Raw genomic sequence first — 22925 nt, forward strand, 5'->3', positions numbered from 1 at the left:
ATATTTGAAATAATATGGCATGCTTTTTATTTATTTTAATGTGTCAGTCTTAATTTGTGTATTTGGTTCAAAGTAAGTGTTCTTTTATAATATTATTAACTTTTGATTGCATTATCTGAGTGCTATGTAAGGAACAGTATTAGTTTTACAGTTGTATATTTTATATCACATACAACTTTTTATATTGTGTGTTTATGGGATAGGAACATTTTAGTTAGATTGAAGCTACTTGTGCCTGTTCCTTTAAGGTAATTGGAGGGTGTGTTTTGTAATAGACTTTGCTTGCAATGGCTTTAAATGTAGCAGCACTTAAGTGTGAGCTGTTATTTTTCAAAGTCTGAAGAAGTTGATGCAGGGCGCCGACGAAAAGCAGTATTGTGGTGCTTAATAAAATTGAAGTTGTTTGTTTATTGGCGTCTTGTTTGCTTATCCCTTTGGAATTTAAAAAGACCTGCTTCAGTGAGTTTGGCTATCTGGCTGAGTTTATTTTTGATGAGTTTCACCTCTCTGACTGTGCTTATTGGAGGTGTTTAGTTCTACTGCTTGGAATTAGGAACTGTGATGGCTCAGTAGCAGCTTGTTGTTTTTGCCTTTGACTTCCAGAACAAGCATACGTGTGTTTGGGAAGCATTTAGTCCTGCTGTTTGGCATCAGGAGCTGTGCTGGTTTAGTAGCAGTGACACCAGAAACATAGCCAATTGTTGAAATCAATCATTTTCTGCTTGTACTGCAGTATCATTCTGGGTGATGGTAGGATGCTGCTCAGGGCTAGGGTCATACCGGCCCGGGCTACGTAATCCAAGAGCTCCTCCATGTTTCTTTTCATGTAGTCCAGGGAGGTATGTCTCAGGTCATTCACACCCACATGTACAATGAAAGAGTCATATTTGTACCTGTTGTTGAGGGACCTGAGTGCATGTGTTATGTGGTTGATCCTGGCACCTGCCAGGCAGCTGACAGTTACTTTCTCCTTATTCAACCTAGTGAGTGAGCCATCAGTGTGCCTCACTATTGAGTCACCTATGACTAATGTGTTGGGCATGCTGTTTTGCCTTAGGGGCTTTGGTTGAGTGGCACACTATTTAGGAGAGTTATGTGTCTCATGATTGGTGTTGTGTTGTGGTGGTTGGGTGCATTTCTGCCCTGGAGTTCTCTGCTGTTTGGGTAGATTTTTATTGAGACCCTCTATGAAGGTGGGTGTGTGGTTTGTGTTTTTATGTGAAAGCAGTGCTGGTGTGTGCTCTAGAGGGCTATGTGTTCCATGTGGTATGGTGCAAATGTTGACCTTCTCCTCTTGACCAGCTATTCCGGTCTTGACTGGAGAGTGCATTTGGATATATAAGTGCATCTCTCACACATCTGAGTATTGGGAGGTAAGAGGAGAGGGTTGCCAGTGTACATGAGACAGTTGCTACATTGCCTCAGGAAGCCCAAGTTCACCAAGTTAATAGGAGAAAGCACAGGGAACTGACCTTTAGACATGCCTGAAGGGGTGGACATTAATTAATACTGGAGCTGTCTCCTTGTAGAACATTTAGTGCTGGTAGCACTTTTATTTGCTACAATAATTGCTACAAGAAGTCTGGTAAAGTGCTAAACTAATAAGCTAGTGAAAGTGCAGGAGAGGAGAGAACTAGCAGATCTAAGGGAAAAATTGAAGAGCAGACTTTGGCACTGCTCAGAAGCTTACAAACAGTCCTGGATACTGCAAATATGTATCTGGATTAGATTAGTTACAGGAAAAGTGGGAAACAAGCGCAGATGTGGACTTTTAAACCAGAAAGTTGAAAGAGATAGAAAAAACTGCCCAAACGGCCAATAAGCTACAATTTCTGGACCAGAAACCACTCCTCTTATGGTAGATAGGCTACCTAGTGCTTACCACTCCCACTATGCTAGAAGGCTTCCCTCCAACACAGAAAGGCTTGGGAGGGCTCAGAAGCTTACAAACAGTCCTGAATACAGCAAATATGTACCTGGACTAGACTAGTTACAGGAAAGGCAGGAAACAAGAACAAACGCGAGTTTTTAAACCAGAAAGTTGAAAGAGAATTTCATTATATGATTCTTCACAGAACAATATCACATAAAATGATATTCAGTAAGACAAGACCTGGGGATAATTGAATAAAAAGTTGACACATTTCAGGAAAGGGAAAATATTTAAGTATTTGTCACAGTGTCTAAATAATTTTCTTTCTCCATGATGCATTTACCATCACCATTTCTTATAGTAAGCAAATATGCCAGAGCTGTACAAACATCTTCATCTCTTCCAAAAGTTAAAGTTTAGAGTTCTCAGTTGAGAGATTAGTCCTTTAACTTGTTGTAATTAACTTTGCATCTGACAGTAATCTGGAGAATTTTTGAACCTGAAACACGATTCACTATGACTATGACTGAAAGATTTCTCCAAGCAGAACCACGTATTCTAGAACCATATGTTTATGTTTCAAGATCATTATCTTTTCTTACAGTGTTTACTGTGCTTATCTCCAGTTATCCTTTCCATTTCATATGATGGTGTAGTTATCCTCCTATGTACTCTTATGAGACTGCATTGTTGTTTATGCCTTGATAAGTATTGTTATACAATATCTTTCTCTTCATACTTAGTGTGGAGGTTTTAATGTCTGTCACACATCTTATTCAAGTCAAATATGATACACAGCTAAACCAGAATATGTTTTTACTTACTTATACTATATTCAGGCTTATACTACATTGAAGGTAATAACACACAACCAGATTCATGTCTATAGTACATTTAGGGACAGTAAAATACAAGAGAGAGAGAGAGAGAAAGCAGAAATGCATATATATATATATATATATATATATATATATATATATATATATATATATATATATATACAGATGAGTGTGTGTGTGTGTGTGTGTGTGTGTGTGTGTGTGTGTGTGTGTGTGTGTGTGTGTGTGTGTGCTTGCTTGTGTGCATGTGTGCTTACATTTTTGTGCATGTGTGCTTGTATGCCTGGGTCCATGTGTGTGTGTGTGTGTGTGTGTGTGTGTGTGTGTGTGTGTGTGTGTGTGTGTGTGTGTGTCCATGGCACACGCGTGTACTTGTGTGCTTACATTGGTGTGCATATGCTTTTATGTGCAAGTGTGTGTGTGTGTGTGTGTGTGTGTGTGTGTGTGTGTGTGTGTGTATGTGCGTGTACATGTGTGTGCGCCTGTCTATCTAGACATTTAAAATGAACAAGTATACTTCTCTGTTAATACCTTGTGCATGCAACATGCCTTAACAGTGTGCCACATTTCCTTTACTTGCAGTTACCAGATGAAGACAGACACAACTTCTTGCTTGTTGTATCCTTCATGTATGCAATGGGAGACTGCCAACAATAATTCCAGTTAGATAATATGATAATGCTCCAATGAAGTCTGGGAAAGACAAATATGCAGCTAACTTCTCCAAGGAGCTGATGTATAGTATTAACCTATGTCAAAACACTGCCAGTTGTTAACTGCTGAAAGGAAGCAACTCTTAACCCACTACTGCTAATACTTCTGAAGTCTATTAGTACTTAAGACACTCACAGGTCAGTTTTAAAATGTGTTTATTGACATTAATATTCAAAGGGTTGAAATGAAGTCCAAAATGGTATTAATATTTCATATCAGCCTTTAAGACTGTACAATTCAGTAATCCTATATATTCACCCATGCTGAGCTGAGATACAGATACCCTGAGCAAATTGTACTCACTGGCACTCTTGATTGGAAGACAATGGTGTATAATTAATGTCTTTTGTATAATAATTAAAAACTGCCACTATGCAAATCACCCATAGTTTATAAATGAGATAAATAATTCATATTTAATTATGTATACAGAATATTCCTAATTGAGTTCTACATTATTTTACGTATTCCGTTAATGACATTTCACATTCTTATACTTCCTTTCCTCACTCCTCTGATTAATTCACCCCTAATTGTTCATTATTACTGACAAGACCCTAAAACCAATATTGGCCACTCTTTTTGTGCAGCGTAAAGGCGTACGAAATGATGTTTTCTCCAATTACACTACTCAGTAGCACAGATATTGATTTTCTTCCACTGAAAGAAAACAGACTTCACATTGCTTTCAGCAAGAAAAGCAACTGCTACTGAGACTGATAGAGCTAGAGTGTATATTTAATGGCTCTTTGTGCAGCTTTCCCCAGTATGTGGTCTTTCTCAGTGTGACAGCAATCAGTCTTTCTTTTCAACTTTTACGACATCTCACATTTAATCTTCAAGTTTGAAAACACCAAAGTATGATGAACTGGTAAATATGGTTATATGTATACATGCATAGACATTTACATATACGTGTGTGTGCGTGCATGTGCGCGCGTGTGTGTGTGTGTGTGTGTGTGTGTGTGTGTGTGTGTGTGTGTGTGTGTGTGTGTGTGTGTGTGTGTGTGCGTGTGTGTTATTTATTTACTTTTCTGGCATACTGGAGAACTTAGCTGCATAGTTGTATCTCTCAGGCTCACTTAAGGGGTACTCAATCTATAGGTACTACAGGTGAGAGCTTTTATTTATATTGGGATGGAAACAACGTTTAAGTTTTTGGCATGTTTTCATCTGTTTGGAAATAAGTACAATAGATTCTATTTTAAATGCTCATATGTGATTTAATTTAACTATGAAAGAAGATTGTTATATTTATTTTTATGCTGTTCAGGACACAGATATCCCTTTATTGTCAAAAAGTAGACTAAATATGTGGATGATATTCAAAAGCAGAGGGATAAAAATGAATTTATGGTCTGATAGCTGGAAATGTGGATACGCTCCTGAAAGAAAAGACGCTGATGAACTTTAGTATAATGGCAATGTACCGTGTATTACTTTGGAGAAGGAAATAATTATTATTCATTTTCCATGGACTAAATTTTTTTGTGTGTGTGTGTGAAAAGGGCTAGGATATAGAGATTACATGTATACATAATTTCTATGAATCTTATAAAGAATGTGGGTAAGCTGAATGTAAAAAAAATGTTACTGGTCTGACTACACTGTGTTAACAGATACTATGGATGCGAAGTGCTCTGTTGTTAAGAGGAGACAGGGAGAATGATGAAAATGATTTTATACACCAGGTTATGGTAGATAAAGATGCAAGAGACACTGACTAGCTTACACTACTGAATGTGAAACAGTCAAAAAGCTGGCAGGGTGGAAAGGAAGATAAACACAGTTATAGAGATGAAACTTTGAGTACTGGAAATACCATGTGTGGAAGAAGATGATGAGTGTGATGGAAGGATGAAGGTCACTACTGGACAAAGCTTTAGTAAGAGGAAAAGGGGAAAAGCTTGTGTTAATAAGGTGTATTTCAGTACTGGAAGACTGGACCAAGACTTCCTGCTCTCCTTACACACACAAAAAAAAAAAAAAACAAATATGCATGAAAACCAGTAATTGAAAACAATAAAGAAGTACTTTTCTTTACTTGCTCAACTGAATGCTGTACTTACATGTATAAGCAGTGAATCATGTCTTGGAATGATATGAATTCAGTACAATGGCTAAGTTAAAACTCACTGAAGCCCAACACAACACCACAGGCACACTATACACAAACCTGCCTATACAACTAGTACCACAGGTATGGTGCTGGCAGACCTCTTTCAGGTGTGTGACTGTAAAGTTGTGTTAAAGCAGGCATTTCTATATGAAGAGGAATGAGGCAATCAGCAAGGAGAGCTATAGTGACTGGTGTTAAAAATAAGTGAAAGATGTTAGGATTAGAGTGTTGTTTAAAGAAAAACAGCTGTGGGAGTTTTGTGTCTACATAGTCTTATGATTTGAGGAAAAATGTGGAACTGCATTTACTGAAGGCCCTTGAGGAAGGATGAGATTTCAAATCTGGCTCTTGTTTATTTGGAAAGAGTTCATGGTTAGGGTAATTTTTATATGAATATTAAGGCAAATAAAAATTGACCAGCTGATGATTTGCTATTAGAACCTGAGTAAGGGTCAGCAGGTCAGAACATTAAATTGATTTGGCCTTATAAATACAGTTAAAAGAGGCAGAAGATTTTTCAGTAATGAATAAAATAAATATCTCCCACAATGGTTGAATGCTCCAAACAACAGTCAAGCAAATGCAAAAATATAGAGCAACAAATCAACAGGCCTGATAAAATCCAAAATCTTTAATAAAATTTCTCCATAAGTGCTTTCGGGTCAAGCCCTTCTTCAGATGAACATACAAAATAAATAGCAACCTTAACAATATTTAAACAGATTTGAATTTCCAATTAACCAATCATATGTCAGTATTTTAACTTCCGTTTTTTAAGGGCTGGCTTTAAAGGAACAACTCCATTTATACCTGGAGGTCGACCAGCCCCCAATTCTAAAATCCATCATCTCATTGTACTCAGTTTTATTCACAACATCTCCACCTCTCACATTCATAGTAACTTTTTGAATAACTATAAAAGAAAACATGTGAAGGATTGCATTCAACATGTTGGTACAAAGCATTATGTATATCTTTTATCCGTAAGGCTGTCTATTGATAAATAGAACAAATTTATACATCCTGTCACTAGCAAAAGGTATGTATTTGAACTGTATGCTGATTGTCACACCACTAATATTGTTTACTTGGCTTAGTGCAGGCATTGCACAACTTTCTATGTTGGTAAAACCAATTGTAAATTAAAAGACAGAATATTAAAGCATATGTCTTCTATAAAGTTAAAAGATATACATAATGCTTTGTACCAACATGTTGAATGCAATCCTACACGTTTTCTTTTATTGTTATTCAAAAAGTTACGATGAATGTGAGAGGTGGAGATGTTGTGAATAAAACTGAGTACAATAAGATGAGATGGATGTTAGGGGCTGATCAACCTCCAGGTATAAATGGAGTTGTCCCTTTAAAACCAGCCCTTAAAAAATGGAGGGTAAAATATTGACATATGATTGGTTAATTGGAAATTCAAATCTGTTTAAATATTGTCAAGGTTGCTATTTATTTTGTATGTTCATCTGAAGAAGGGCTTGACCCGAAAGCGCTTATGGAGAAATTTTATTAAAGACTTTGGATTTTTCAGTAACTGAGATTAGAGGGTAGGCTAATGATTTTAACTGCAAGTTTACAGTCAGGAAATGTAATATAAGGAAAGAAATGGAGGTGCTCAATGAGATAACGAATCAGGTAGGGCTGTGGTGTTTGAGCAAGAGGTAAGCATAAAAAGGGGGAATTTGAAAGTAGGATATCTTATTTAAGAATCAGTTTTTAGGAATTATTTTTGGGTCATGTGTCAGTGGTGATGAAAATGGACATTTTAGGGAAAGGCTATTTAAAGAGAGTTGTTTTCAACAGACTACAAAAAAGTATATGGGCATGAGGTCTGAAGACAAAACCTGGACATAGTGGTTAGCATGGCTGAGAGAAAATATTATATGAAAGTCTAACTGGGAGTACGGCCACAGGTGCTAGGACAGTAGAAGGTAATACAAGGCTTTATTGGTTAATTATCATGGGAAGCTTGAATTTAGTATAGAAGCAGATGCATGGACTTTGAAGAAGACATGGTTTACATAGAAACAGATAAATTAAGAATTTACTGTAAGAAGCAGAGTTTTCAAGTAAATGATAAAACAGAGAATGTGTCCTCTTTCCCATTGTCATGAAAGAGAAAAAAAAAAAGGATATTTGGTTTAAATGGTTGGAGGGCAGTGCATGTAGTACAGGAGAAGTGGATTTGCTCTTGCAAGATAGGGAAAGTTTAACAGGATGTAGTGCTATGGAAAGAACTGTGAGAAGGGAGGAACCTGGACAGATGCTGGTGGCAGTAAATGCTGACAGAACACCTGATAATGATGGAAGTGGGTATGTATGTACATTATCTATCTTTTCACACCTGACAAATAGTTTAGCTAAGGTTTGGCTGAATGTTCACATATTCATTGTGGCATTTACTGGTAGGTATATCATGTTGCAGCTAATTTAATCTATGAGGAGTTGGCTAACAAAGAATCTGATATAACTGGAAGCCACTGACTCTGTTAAATGCTGATTACAAGATTTTGCATAGGACGGTCCACAACAGGGTATTAGATTTTGATTGAAAGGGCAGAAAAGGGATTATGGTGGTTTGGAAGCAAACATTTCTGTACAGGGTCAAAAATCTTGAAGGGAGTATTACAGAAGTGAAAATAATTATTGGATTGCAATAGCTACAGAGAAAGAATCTGACTGTATGTTGCATGATAATATGTGCGTTAATATGAAAATTGTGAGTGTTGAATGGCTATGTGTGGATTGGATTTGGAAGATAAATGAACAATCAAATACTAGACCAATGTTTAGTTACACAGAACAGAGGAAGTTTGGAACAGGGAAAGGAATTTAATAGGATTGCTTTCTTGTTTTGTTATTCTTTCGATCTGCATGAGTGAAGTGAAAAAGGTATTAAGAAGAAAGGGATAGGTAGGAATTAGCATTGCAGACACTGCCGTTTCTGCGAGTATCTGTACTGAGGAAGACACTATACCTTGCTGGGGACACATTTGTCAACATTTCTTGGGTTATGTTTCATTATTTAACTCTTTGGTGCCCTAAGCTGCATTGACTAATAACAGCCTTTAACATTTGAAGACATTAATGGGAATACTTGTCGAGTCGTGAATGATTCCTTGATTAATTCATTTTAAAAACTTTGTTTCAAAGAACTGTTAATATCTCACAAACTGTAAGAGGGACAGGAATACTTAAAATACTGAAGTTATTGAAAAAAGTATTTGTTACCGTGGCAATAATTTAAAAACCTGCAAACTTAATCTTGGTTTTGAGTTTTATTTTCAAAACAGAAATGTCATATTCTGCTGAATCGGAGAAAAGTATAACCAGTTTGTTACAGCTAACTAAGTTTATCTGATAAACATATAGCTTCAACAATAAAATTATTCATCAGGTTATCAGCTTTCCAAAGATAGCCTGCAAGTAATCTGTATGCAGCTTGGTTTGTATATCTTCATATACATATGGATATTTTTCATGCATTTTAACAATAACTGCAGAAAGCTTTTCTCACTCTCTCTCTCTCTCTCTCCCTCCCTCAAATTGCAGCAGTTACATAACAAGCGTCAGAAGCAACATTGTTCACCTTCATGCTAAATACTTGTTCCTTATCCCATTTCCATGGCATTTGTGTAGATATGCAGATATTACAGGGTCTATATTATAAAGTCGACCGCTTACTTCATTGAATACCTAAACGTCGACCTGTCATCATTGAAATGCATAAACACCAAACACCCTAAACCGCAAAATTTAAAAAGTCGAACTGCCATACTTGTCCCACCCCACCGCCCACTACATACTACCTACACAAACAAACTAAATAAACCACATACATACACTAGCCAAAACCCTACTTCTAACCGTAAACTAAACCCTACTTCTAACCCTACACTAAATCTTACATATACTACCATGTATGCACTTAACTTAACCCGCACCCTAACCCTAAGGTCCGTAACTATCGCACACTTACCTTAAAAAGCTAAACCCAAACAAACTAAATAATCCACACACATACACTTAACAAAACCCTACACTAAATCTAACATACATTACCATCTATGCACTTACCTTAACCCGCACCCTAACCCTAAGGTCTGTAACTATCGCACACTTACCTTACGGAGGTATACCGCAGAAGGCCAACCATGACAATTCGACATTTCCGCTTTCACTCTTCTGGACAATCAATGTTTTCATGGTTTGATGAAGATGGGTCGACGTTTAGGCGTTTGGGTAAGTAAGCGGTCAACTTTATAATATAGACCTGTTATTACAGAGGATCATGGCTACTGTTAAAAACAATCACTTTGTCTCAAGCTGATGGTAATTTCATACAAAAGATGAAGAAACTTTATGCAGTCAGCTTCAAGGCTCTATCCCTGTATTCTGCCTCCTACAGGCTTTTGAGGGGAGATCTATGACTGGCATACAGGGCATTGTCAGACGCCAGTCTGATGGACCTCCTGCATATCCACAAAACAAACAGTAGCAAAATTATCCATTTTATAGACTTAAACCTTGCCTGTGATATAAATAGGACCTGCAGGAGTGACAGCTATGTATCCCCAGAGACTACCCCTTCTCTGGAAAAGGCTCCCCATCCATGTGAAGTAGAGTTCCTCCTTAACCCAATTCAAGTGCAACTTGGACAACTGGATGGGAAACTGGAATTCATCCCTGATTTGGCACCTATGTCTCTAATGTAAACAAGTAACCTGTAAATATTTCATCTCCCAGTCCCATGCTTACTCTTATCAAGGGTATCAGAACTTGTCAGAGATTTGGAATGCATGGCTAGGCTTAAAAAGGCCCTTGTGGTCATTAGCCTAGTAAACACCTATGAACATATGAACTTATGAAACTGTAGGGATTAATGGTGCTGGTGGCAAAATTTTGTATTGGAGTTGGTAACCTTTAAAGTAAGTGCCTTCAAATTATTAGACAGAGATGCAGCATTGCTACAAAGGCAAGCACAAGAAAAAAACCTTAAAATGTGTTTTCATTATTTTCTATGTTGGTTACGTGAAGAAATACATACAACTGAAATACTTGCCTGTAGAAAACACAGAAACCTTAGAGTGAACTGTGTGCATGGACAATGGCTGCCATTAAAGATATTCCAAAACTACAGCAAGTCTCGTAGTCACACGGTACAGTGTGTTTCACTTTTCTTGATGACTTGGCTTACTTTAGGGCATATCTATAATGGGTTTCCTTGATGAGTTATGTCTACGAAAGGGAGTAACCAGTTCTAGTGAATTTAAGAGTTATTGTGGAAATTATGATATGATTAAGGTTAATAGCAGCAATCAGTTTTAAACTGAGAAATGTACATTACCCGATGTACAGCATCATAAAACAATAGTGGTAATGAATGATGAAAGATTCTAGACAAAATGTGAAATTGTTTGGGGTTATGGAGGATCTTTTTTTATTTCTTACATGAAAAAAATTCACCTGTGTTAGGGCTGGACATGCATATTTTAGTAAGCAAGTGATTTTCTGGTACAGAAAAATAGAAGTTATGAAGATCATTTTCACAGTGATATGGGGTAATCGCTTGGTCCTTATCAATGGAGGTGTTTTACATAGATAAGAATGTGAGGGAGATCCTGAGATGCTATAGTCAGTGTTTTTATTTTTGGTTACTAGGTTGTACATTATGTGATGGATAAGTTATCAGCAAGCATTAAAGTGGCAAACTTATGAAGAAGTAAGTACAGGTAGTATTGATAGATGTGAGTTAAAGGCAAAAGCTTAGGGAGGAAGACAAGGGTAGTGAAGTGCAAAGATTATACAGTGGAGTAATATGAGGAATTAAAGCTGTGGGCATATACTTGAGCATAGGAGGGCATTGTACCTGAATATTGTGAAAGGATACTATTTAGAAGTTGGCTGAGAAAACTCACTAATGAAGAAATTAACAAAAGATTTGTAATTTAGATAGGGATAGGAACTTATTAAATTATCAAAACTAATGACATTTTATTTAGATACTGGGACAATAGAGGTTGCCACCAAAGCAACATCTGAAACAGAACACAAAAAAATGGTTCTGCTTAAAGAAGGGTGAAACAAGGTTTAAGAGATTTGTCAGCATTTTTTTTAATAAAAGGCTCAGAGGACTGTAACAGTTATTAGAAATTAAGGAAGGGATACCTAATTTGGATAAAGTAAACAAGGTTGTTATCATGCAATAATTATAGGAGGAAAAAGAGAGACTAATAAATCATTGGAATTTGTGGCGGTGAGAATGTTATGGGAAATTTGGTTAGCTAAATTTGTATTTGCATTGTATAGTATCTACAAAGGGCTGGTGACACAGTCAAGATTAGCTTTTCTTACTTGAACCCACTCAGCACCAGCACAGACTTTAGCTTCCATGTGTCTCTTAATTAGATTAAAAAAGTAATCAGATAATAAAAATGAATACACACTGTAGTGAAAGAGATTTAAATTATGAAAGTACAAAGATTTCCTGTAAACCTAAAAATGTTTGTATGAATTTTATGGTTTGTCTTTTGTCCCAAAGTATGGTTACTTTTTTCAATGCTTGTTTTTTTTTACTTTAACATATCTATGGGCTGTTTTTGTACATTTTTGTAGACCTGGACTTTTATTTTTTTTAAATGGTTCAATCACTCTGCTATATGTTGTGATAACTGCCATGGATATTTATAATCTACAGCGCACCTCTTTTGCTGTACTACAGTTTCACTACTGAAACACGAGTATTGGTGTGGGGATCGGACTTGGCCTTTTTGAACCATCTGGCATCATAGCCTAGTATCCAGCTTACTAGGCCATTGACTGCCTGCACAACGAACAGATACTTATGCATGTTATAGAAATATGGTCAGAACAGCTTTTTATTTGTTCTGAAACATGCCAGTCTTATACACAGTTCTTCTTTCACAGGTTTAGTTAGACACATCAGTGCCTGTCTACATGTGCTTATATGTCTTGGTGTGGCTTCTCTTTCCTTTGCCGTTTTTTTAAGGGGTTGGCATAGTAAAATGCACAGAAGCCCAACACTGTATTTCAGAAAATTATAACCTATGATTAGATGCCTGATAGATGCACCATTACAGTTTTCCAATCAACTGTAGCACTTATAAACCTGTTTCTCCTGCTGCTTTGTATGATGGGAATCTGTATGATGGTAATCATCTGGTATACTGTCTGATTTCATTTTTACCATTCAATAAGACCTAATGGGTAAGAAACACAGCCTTACAGGCTTGATTATCCTACTATGCAATGCATTGCTTCTGACATCACAGTCTGATTATATATGGGCTAAAAATTGTTAGGTACAAGTCTGAACCAGAGCCCAAAGAGCAAGGCTTTGTATACCACCATGGCTTCTGTCTTCCCTGTAAAGTGATATTATTTTGCCAGTCAAAAAAATGTCACAAGGAAGGATTTAGCCATTCTAAGTCTTGAACACCCATTACATGGTCTGAATAGTGGTTTGACAAGTTTTTCCAGCCTCATCACATTCAACAACGGAGCATTTTGACAGTGTCACAATAGACACTTACAGCATAAATAAAATTCAAAATGAAATTATTTTTGGGAGGCATGAGTACAAGGGTAAACAGTTCCCTTACATTTGACCATCACATTGCAATAGTGGTTAGAAAATCCTTATACCATGCATAACTCATAGCTTAAGGTACATATTCCAAATCTAAACATGGCCTCACCTTCTTGTATTCTGCACTGAATTGTCCCATCAGTGAGTACAACAACCCTTTTAATGCATCCTACTCAGTACACCAAGCACTTGGAGGGATCCCAGAGGTTTAAAACTAAAAAAGATCAAGGATTTAAAATTCTTCAACTACCAAGAAAGACTGGAAACTTTGTCACTGTACTCAGTTTAATAAGACTACTTAAGAGAACTTATGCCTTGCTTATAGGGCTATAAGGGATACAGCAGTCCAAGAAGTCTTTGATCTCAATGAAACAGTCCACCTAACACTAGTGCCAAAGACCTAAATCCACTCCAACAAATAAATATGACTAGGAAGAGGAATACATTTGTTACACGGCATCTACCCTTTCTCTGGAACAAACTTTGTCTCCATATAAAGCAGAGTTACACAAAAAAGAGCTGAACAACTAGATGGGTATTCACAAGTTAACCCCTGGTATTGATTGATTGATTGATTGATTGATTGATTGATTGATTGATTGATTGATTGATTGATTTGTTTGACATTTGTTTACCCAGATAGTCTGTCTGGGTATGTACCCATTTTCAACAGAGGCCCAGGTAGAAAAGCTCCAGGTATAGATCACATTTCACATTGCAATACATACAGAATTTACATTTGTAATAGTAAATACAAAATTACATTTGAAACATTAATACAGTCAGATATTTACAAAAGTACAGATAAACTGGGTACTTAGGGTCAAATATTTACATAACTGACTGGCAACATGATAGGTGTGATAGAATGAATTAAGTTGTTGACATGACAGTCGATGACTGTTATGGGGGAATTTTGTTTCAGATATAGTAGTGAAGACAGGCATGATGCCTATTTATTTGTGAGAAGAGAGTTTATAGAACGAAACAATAAGACCATGCTAGATAAAGTTTAGTTAAGCATATATAACAAACAGATGGAGGTTGTGATATAGAGTTTTTATCGAAGTATGAAGCACGGGGGTGAATGTTTTTAATGTGAATAAATTAGAGTTTAAGGAGAGTTATGAGGAATTATGAAGAAAATAGAGTGATTATAGAGATACTAAGAGAGATTCAACAGAAATGTTTTCTTGGATAAGGGGTCAAAAGCAGAGCTGAGCTTTACGTAGGACAGTAGATAGTTACCCTCTTGTAGAGCAGGAGCAGAGACATTCCCTTTTTAGGTGGTCTTTTAGAGTTTGAAGGATTGGTAAGAGGTAGCTGTTCTAATGGAAGCAAGGAAGAATTCCAGACTTTGGCGACAGAGTAGAAATAAAAGCACTGTCTTGCTGATTTGTTTGATTTGATCACAGTGGGTGACTGGACGAGTATTTTTGTAGGGTTGCAATTAGAGCGGTACATGTGTCAGAATAGATGATGATGGTATAGGCAGTGAGTTGGGGAAGTCTGGGCTTTTAGTGCAGTACAATAATGGACTCGATATTGAGCCCTAGATACAAATTTGGCAGTCTTATTATAACAGTATTACAATTCTTGAATATTTGATTTAGATTTTTGGAGATTTGTGAAAATGGGGGCACCATAGAAGAGAGGAGGAATGAGGTAAGTTTTTGCTATTATGATTTTAGAGGTGGGGGTGAGGAAGTTTGCTATGGGTGGCCTGGCCCTCCTTGAAAAGAAACTCATGGGCTAAGGGTGGGTACAAGCAATACAAACAAATGCTTCACAGCTGGGTTGCCTTGTAACTTCTGTGATCCTATGAATCTATATGCTTGATATGGCTGATTATGTGACTCTTCTGGACTGCTCATAACATGACCGTGACATCACAGGAATAGTACTGGACTGGTTTGCCTCCTACTAGACTAGTTTGAGAGTTAATTCCTCCTCCCCTCTCTCTCTTATTCATAGTATACTGCCAGGTTCTGTTTCAGGTCCCCTGTTCTTTCTTTGGGCAACATTATTAATGGGAGACGTCTGTAGTGCCATTACTACAGAGATGACACCAGCTGCACCTCTCCTGGGACTCTGCACCTGTCATAAACATGTTATCTGCTAATTTGGAATGGATTTGTGACTGAATGATGTGTAATCAGTTGAAGCTCAACACCTCAAAAAAAAGCTGCCATGGCTAGTCACATTACTTTAGAAGATTTGTCTGCATCCATTTTGTCTCCATATAATTATAAGACTGGAGATTGTGTCAAAGGAATTGGACTTAGGAGTAATTGTTAATGGCATGCTCATACTGAAGGTCCAGCTGTCACCTATCATCATATCTCTCTGTTTCCACCTTATAAACCTTGCCATTAACAAACATAATTTACTATCTGTTGACCTCTAGGTGGTGCCACATGCATTGGTCGCCACGTTTGGACTACTGTAATACTTTGTACCTGGGCCTGCTGGACTGGAAACCTAACTGTTTGTAGCTGGTATAGAATTTCACAGGCCAGCTACTGAAGTGGAAATTCTGCTGTTCTTACTGGCAACCAGTTAGATTGCATGTAATCTATAAAGTCCTATTGTTGATTTATCTAGCTGTACATGGCTTTGCCCCCCCATTCAGGGCTCTTGATAGTTCTAAAGGTGTGACTAGAAACCTTTGGGTATTGTTCCTTTGCATACTAGGGGCTACAAGTCTGGAAATTTCTATCTCATTGCTAAACTGAGACCCAGAGTGCTGAGTGATTTTAAATGGCCCTTTAAGACTTAACATTTGAGAACTGGTCTCTGACTGATAGCTTCACTGCAATTATTCTGGCTTTATGCCTTCTTTTAATTATTTTCCACATTGCTGTTATTGTTTGTTACCTAGATGTCTTTTATTTGTAAAATACCTAGATTTATGCAGTCAGATAGACATGAAGTTGAACTCATAAATCATTATTTTTATAGGGGCTACCTTCTGTGCCCTCCAATGTGTGGGGAGTTCACATTGCCAGTGTATAAATATACTAATTCTAAGGTCTATCAAACCTGAAATGAAGAGAAAAGATCATTTTCAAAAAAATGAACTGAACTTTTCTTTTTACTCATTGTTACTCAGCTTTAAAGTCAATTCTAAATACATGGCACAGTGTGTTCAATAAAACAGAACCCAATTAAACTAGCCCTTGGCAATTCAAGACTTGCCAAAACATATGCAGCACTACAGATCTTAATAACATGAGATACAATTCCATATAGTTTTCACCAGATTTTGGATCCCCTGCTGTAACAGTTACAAGTAAACACTATCTAGAGACTTTCAGTAAAGAAGTGCTTGCATCTGAAAGCACAATAAGTGAAAATTAATTTTTTTCTGCAAAACATAGTTCTCTCAGAGTTAATTATAGTAAGCAGTGAGGGTTGTCTGAGGTTCTGCCCTCCACGCACAAGCTGTGGAAGATTTAAGAAGTCTGGATTTTCAGCAGTATAGACATCTCTTTAAGACAAGAAATCTGCAACTAGATACTTTTTATGCCATGTACCACATTGTAATGAATTGTGGAGAAGGGTAGGTGTCAGAAAACCTGTCAGTCTGAACAATAAAAAGGCTTAGAAATGTGCAATGAAAAATGAAAGGGAATTTAGTGCACAGACCATGACTGGAAAACTGATTTTCCACATCATTTGCTTTAATCAACAAGTCTGAATAAGGCAATTCTAATAATAGAGCTGGAAATCATAGAACTGGAAAGCAATTACAACAAGGGTGTCTTTTAGGTAATTATCCTTTGAGACACAACTATGTTTTGGTCAGGTAAATAAATTAAATATAGACTTGTCTTTCTAGAAATCAACAATATTTTACAATAGAGAGTCCATTATCTGAATTAATTGGGACCTGGGGTAGTTTGGATTATTGAACATATAATTGAACCATATTACAAAAAAACTTCTAAAATCTTGATTTCTTCTGCATGCAGAATATACTTTTCAGCCATTCAGTGATTTCAGTGGACAATAAAGAATATTTTTCACACAGGAGCTGGCTACAAGCTCCAAAATCATGCCAAGTGAATACATAAAATGTTTATATATCAAGACTTTATGATTTTTCCTACCCCTAAAACTTTGGAAGGCTAGTTTGGATAATTGACATTTTGGATAAGCATCTTTCTACTGCATTCTATAATCCTCATGTCTAACTTTGGCACTATTAGCTAGTACACACTTTTTCTTTGACACATCTTGTCCCCAGTGCCTGTTAATAATCAGGCAACTAATGGCCATTGGGTCCATTTGTTCCCCAATCACTGGGGCAACGGTCAACCAGGAGTGGCCATTATTCAGATACCCATCAGGGATGGGTTGAGGGTTTTCAATTAAGCCCTACATTACTGCCCCTTAATTCTGTGAGGAGTGCTGTCACCAAGCAGCCATGCCTCATTCCCTCAATCACAGGAAGTGGTTTCACTGATCTCCACTAGAGAAATTGCACTTCCTTTTGTGTTTTCTAAACACCCACTACCCTCCCCATCTCTTAGAAAAAGCAAAACAGCCATACCTAGCCACTCCAGTGACATAGAGGGATAAAGCCCTGGCTATAGCCCAGGTGATCTGGGTTTGATTGGTAGCTTGGGCGATTGATGGAGCAACAGACAGGGATTGGAGTGACCACTGTGGTGGGAGGTAGGCCCAGGAGTGCTCATAATGATGATCTTGAGTGGAGGTTGGGGATGTCACAAGATGGGTGTCCCTAAAGAGGGGTTAAGGGGGGAGATATGGCTCAGCTGCTGTGGAGGTGGAGTGAAATGCCACAAACTTCCATTGTACAGCCACCTCCCATTTTATGGACTTGCAGAAGGGGAGGTGGATTGAAAAATGGGTAGGTCTAAAAGTAAAAACCCCCAACCCATGGGTAGAAGCACAGAATTGCCAAGCCCCAGGATGCCTCATTTTGGGATCAGCCCCCAGCAACACTGAATTAAGTCCAGGGTGAAAGTTAGAAGCTGGTAGACCTGGCATGGACAGGTACTGGGGAGCCAGTCCAGTAAAATGATTGAAGGTGGATGTGGGTAAAAAAAGATAAGCAAAAAAAAAAAGACAGCCATACCAAGAAAAAAAAACGCAGGCATAAACCTTCACTGCTCTCCATCCATGCCTCCCTTTCCAGGGCCAAAAACTAATCACTGGTCACCTGGTTCACAGTAAGGGCTCCCTTCCTATACTCCTGCTGCTAATAGATGTCTCAAGTATAGAAGTGATGTTAACATTAAAGAGACACTGCCATACAGGCAAAATACTCATGTCTATCATAACAGTATGAAAGCAGCAGGGAATGTTTAAGCATCTAATAGGTCACTTGAGGACTTAATAACATTGTGTCCCTGTTTTACTCATTTTTAACACAAATTGTTTCAATTAAAGTTTAATATCTTTGACACAATATTTCTAATTTGAATACATTGAAATGTGCTAGTCTTATTTTAGTTTCCAAGGAAGGTAATCTAACTGCACTTACCTTGACTCTCGCAGTACACAGCTGCATCAATTTCTAAATGTTTTTAAATCAGTCATAGCTTGGTAATAGTTAACAGGACTGATACACGTTGGCAAACGTGAAAATGGAAAAAAAGATGTTACTGTAGCTGTTACATTCACATGATGTCACTTACAAGCAATGCCTATAGTTTGAAATGCTTGACTACCAAGTTATGTAACACCTTCTACCACAGTGGTGTATGCATGAATTTCATTTGCAATGTTGCCATTTCATCAGCTCATAGATAGAAGAATGAAAAAAATAAACATGGCAAAAATAACTCAGAACCATACCTGTCCACAGATACTGCTGCAAGTGTAAAGCTGCTGGCATACATGGTAAGGTAGATGAAAAAATGTACCACCTTACACATGAAGGATCCAAAGAACCAGCCTTCCAGAGAATATATGGTTGCTTGAAAGGGCACACAAAATATAATGAAGAAAAAGTCTGCCACACTCAGATTCAGAATAAACAGATTGGTTGTATTATGTCCCATCTGACCATTGCGGAGGAGTACTGCCAGAACGAGGCTGTTCCCAACCGTTCCCAAAAGGAAGATAAGAGAGAAGACCACAGAGACAATCACGGTTGCGGGATTAAACTGATAGCTGTCAGATGCATTCCAGTGCACAGCAAGGCTTGCAAAGTCATCAGGATCAGCCATGATACAGGAAAGGGAATCCTGGAAATAAAATATAAAACAGATAAGTGTTTTACAATGACCAAAAATGATGTGAAGTCATTTATAACTAGTAATGCTTTTATTATATCTTAAACTACATTGCATATTAACTGCTCCAACTACATTTTCCAAAGTGTTGTAGTGAGCTTGTCTTCTCAGCATGCAGTGCAATTTGTCTCAGCAGGAAGAAGGATTATTGCACAGCAGGCATCTGGCAAGACCTTGTTCATGTTTTCCCATTTAAATTTCAGAATTGTAATGCAGTGACATACTCATGATTTAAGCAGTACCCTGCAGACAGAGCATCCTTCGGAGCTGCTGTTACCTAGTATTCATCACATGACCCACACGTTCTCACCTGCAGATGACACTGCATCCCTGTATGCCTTCTTATCTTTGGGGATGAGCTCTGGATATTAGGAATACAAGCCCGTATCCATTCCTTATTATAGTGTGAGTCATGATAGTTGTTGTTATCATCCCCGGGTCCCAGAAGGCCACCTTAAATTTAATTATTTTTATTATATTATTTCCATTTCACTGATGGAAAATGGACAGCAGTAATTTACAGCATTGCATTTAACATAATAAACCTAAGGACACAGCTAACAATGATCATCATCTCTATCTCTCTCCATCTGTTGAATGCCTGAGGTACCCTTTCGTAACCTTTTCCCAATTAGCTTCTTATAAAATAGAACTGATTTGGAGTTATGAGAGCAAATCATTTTAATAAGACATTTCTTTTATTTCTAATAATTTGACTGCATGTTAGTAAAGGGAATTAGAACAGAGAGTACAGCACTTGAAGTCCATTTAGTGTGTATAAAAAGTACAGACTGTGTAATTCTGAAATGCAATGTGAAAGCTGCAAAAATGTGGTGATTTACTGAAAGCTTTGGAAACACACATTCTCAAATATGTTTTTTTTCTGCTAGATAAACATGTTTTGTTTATTATCCATGAACTATCAGCATAAAATGTGCTTACTTGAAAGGACCTGCCAGACACATATTTTATTTTCACAAGATACAGGGAAAAATACCAGTCTTACATGCTTATGAAATTCTACAACCATGGCTAATTCTGTAAGGTAAAGGAATGCATGTTCATTTCATGCAACATCTGCTTTCACTGAAAAAAGGCAAAAATCATTATATGGTTGAGAACAATAATCAAAATGTTGAGAGTAAGTTTGTTAAAAAGTGGTAGAATTAGAGATGAATATCTCAAGCTGCACTTTAATGTTGTATAACATAATCACTGCCTGCCTTGCTGGTGGTTTGTTTCCAAAGTGACATTCCCTTTCACTAGACATTATGATTGGTGTAGAATGAGCAGTCTGACACAATACAGACTGTGTAAGGGATGTACTAATGTGCTTGTAGTGGCAATAAGAGCAGTGGGGGGAGTTGGGAGTTACTAATACTCCTCACTTTCTGCAAAATATGAAATCACGGCAGTTCTGAAGTGTGTCATGTGTGTTTATCAGGACAAAGTGGTAGTGAAATAAACCTTATCAGTGACCTCTCACAATATCATTATTGTCTGACATTGTGGTCACACTGACAGGGATATTTCAAACTGCTGTATGTTTGCATAAGGATCATACAAAATATTAGCTATTTATTAATATGATATCAGTCCATCTATACATCCACAACCCCCTTTCCCATTTCTGCACATGGTGTCAACAGCAATAGTCATTTAGAGCCAAGGTTTGCACTGCTGGGTGGCTAGCCCTTACGCGGTAGTAATATGATATCAGTGTACACAGGATAATGTTTCTCATAAGCACAGTCACATTTTGTGAGAAAGAAAACAAATAATGGTCATCATCTTGCCTCATCATATGTCACAATCACAAATTCAGATACAAACACACACACACACACACACACACACACACACACACACACACACACACACACAGACACACAGACACACAGACACACACACACACACACACACACACACACAGACACACACACACACACACACACACACACACACACACACACACAGTTCTCTGACTAAACTAAAGAGAGTTAGAGATCAGTTCCATGACTTACACCACCCTAGAGTTTAGTTGCACTGTTCTGATATTGTCTATGAACCATTGTTCTTCTACCCACTTTTCAACAAGGATGTTTCCCTTTCACAAGACTGCAGCAAACCCGCTGTCTGCTCTCAGTGATGACATAATATACCCTAGCTGCTCAAAGTTTACATCCTCACAGCCAGGGGCTCAAGTGGCTGCTAGCCCATGGGAGCAGCTGCTCATGCTCAAACTCAAATATGAGGTCAGCAAAGCAGCTGATGCAAACAATGGCTTGCATTTAGGGAAGGAAGTCAGGAAGTGCTTGTGGGCTAGGTAAGTCAGGAAGGGAGATGGGGAGTGATGTTTTATGTTTGGGGAGCATCTGGGAGTTTAGTTTTAGGGAGGGTAGGGGAATTTTAGGTTTAGGGAGTGGTTGGTACATTAGGTTTTAGGGGGAGAGGAGGAGGATTTTAGGTTTAGGGTGTGATTGGGAGTTTAGGTTTAGGGGGTTATTTTATTTTTAGAGAGAGAATAGCACATTAGGTTTTAGAAGAGGAGCAGGATTTTAGGTTTAGGGAATGACTGAGAGTTTAGGTTTAGGGGATTATTTTATTTTTAGAGAGAGAACAGCACATTAGGTTTTAGAAGAGGAGTGGGATTTTAGGTTTAGGGAGTGACTGAGAGTTTAGGTTTAGGGGGTTATTTTATTTTTAGAGAGAGGACAGCACATTAGGTTTTAGAAGAGGAGTGGGATTTTAGGTTTAGGGAGTGATTGAGAGATTAGGTTTAGGGGGTTATTTTATTTTTAGAGAGAGGACAGCACATTAGGTTTTAGAAGAGGAGTGGGATTTTAGGTTTAGGGAGTGACTGAGAGTTTAGGTTTAGGGGGTTATTTTATTTTTAGAGAGGACAGCACATTAGGTTTTAGAAGAGGAGTGGGATTTTAGGTTTAGGGAGTGACTGAGAGTTTAGGTTTAGGGGGTTATTTTATTTTTAGAGAGAGAACAGCACGTTAGGTTTTAGAAGAGGAGTGGGGTTTTAGGTTTAGGGAGTGACTGAGAGTTTAGGTTTAGGGGGTTATTTTATTTTTAGAGAGAGAACAGCACATTAGGTTTTAGAAGAGGAGTGGAATTTTAGGTTTAGGGAGTGACTGAGAGTTTAGGTTTAGGGGGTTATTTTACTTTTAGAGAGAGAACAGCACATTAGGTTTTAGAAGAGGAGGGGGATTTTAGGTTTAGGGAGTGACTGAGAGTTTAGGTTTTGGGGGTTATTTTATTTTTAGAGAGAGAACAGCACATTAGGTTTTAGAAGAGGAGTGGGATTTTAGGTTTAGGGAGTGACTGAGAGTTTAGGTTTAGGGGGTTATTTTATTTTTAGAGAGAGAACAGCACATTAGGTTTTGGAAGAGGAGTGGAATTTTAGGTTTAGGGAGTGACTGAGAGTTTAGGTTTAGGGGGTTATTTTATTTTTAGAGAGAGAACAGCATATTAGGTTTTAGAA

At 37.6% G+C, this 22925-nt stretch overlaps 1 protein-coding gene across 1 annotated transcript in view; it reads right to left on the bottom strand.

Annotated features, from left to right (window-relative positions):
- The window catches only part of LOC122816481 (galanin receptor 2b-like), a 294626-nt gene that overhangs the window by 181710 nt on the left and 89991 nt on the right, over nt 1-22925 (bottom strand). Inside the window, exon 2 of the mRNA XM_044089304.1 lies at nt 18993-19384. Coding sequence (XP_043945239.1) covers nt 18993-19366 — 374 coding nt within the window. The 5' untranslated portion in view covers nt 19367-19384. The remainder of the gene's footprint in view (nt 1-18992; nt 19385-22925) is intronic.

This window comes from Protopterus annectens, chromosome 12.part0, assembly GCF_019279795.1.
Source record: "Protopterus annectens isolate FY-2018-M chromosome 12.part0, PAN1.0, whole genome shotgun sequence".
Taxonomy (NCBI): Eukaryota; Metazoa; Chordata; order Ceratodontiformes; family Protopteridae; genus Protopterus; species Protopterus annectens.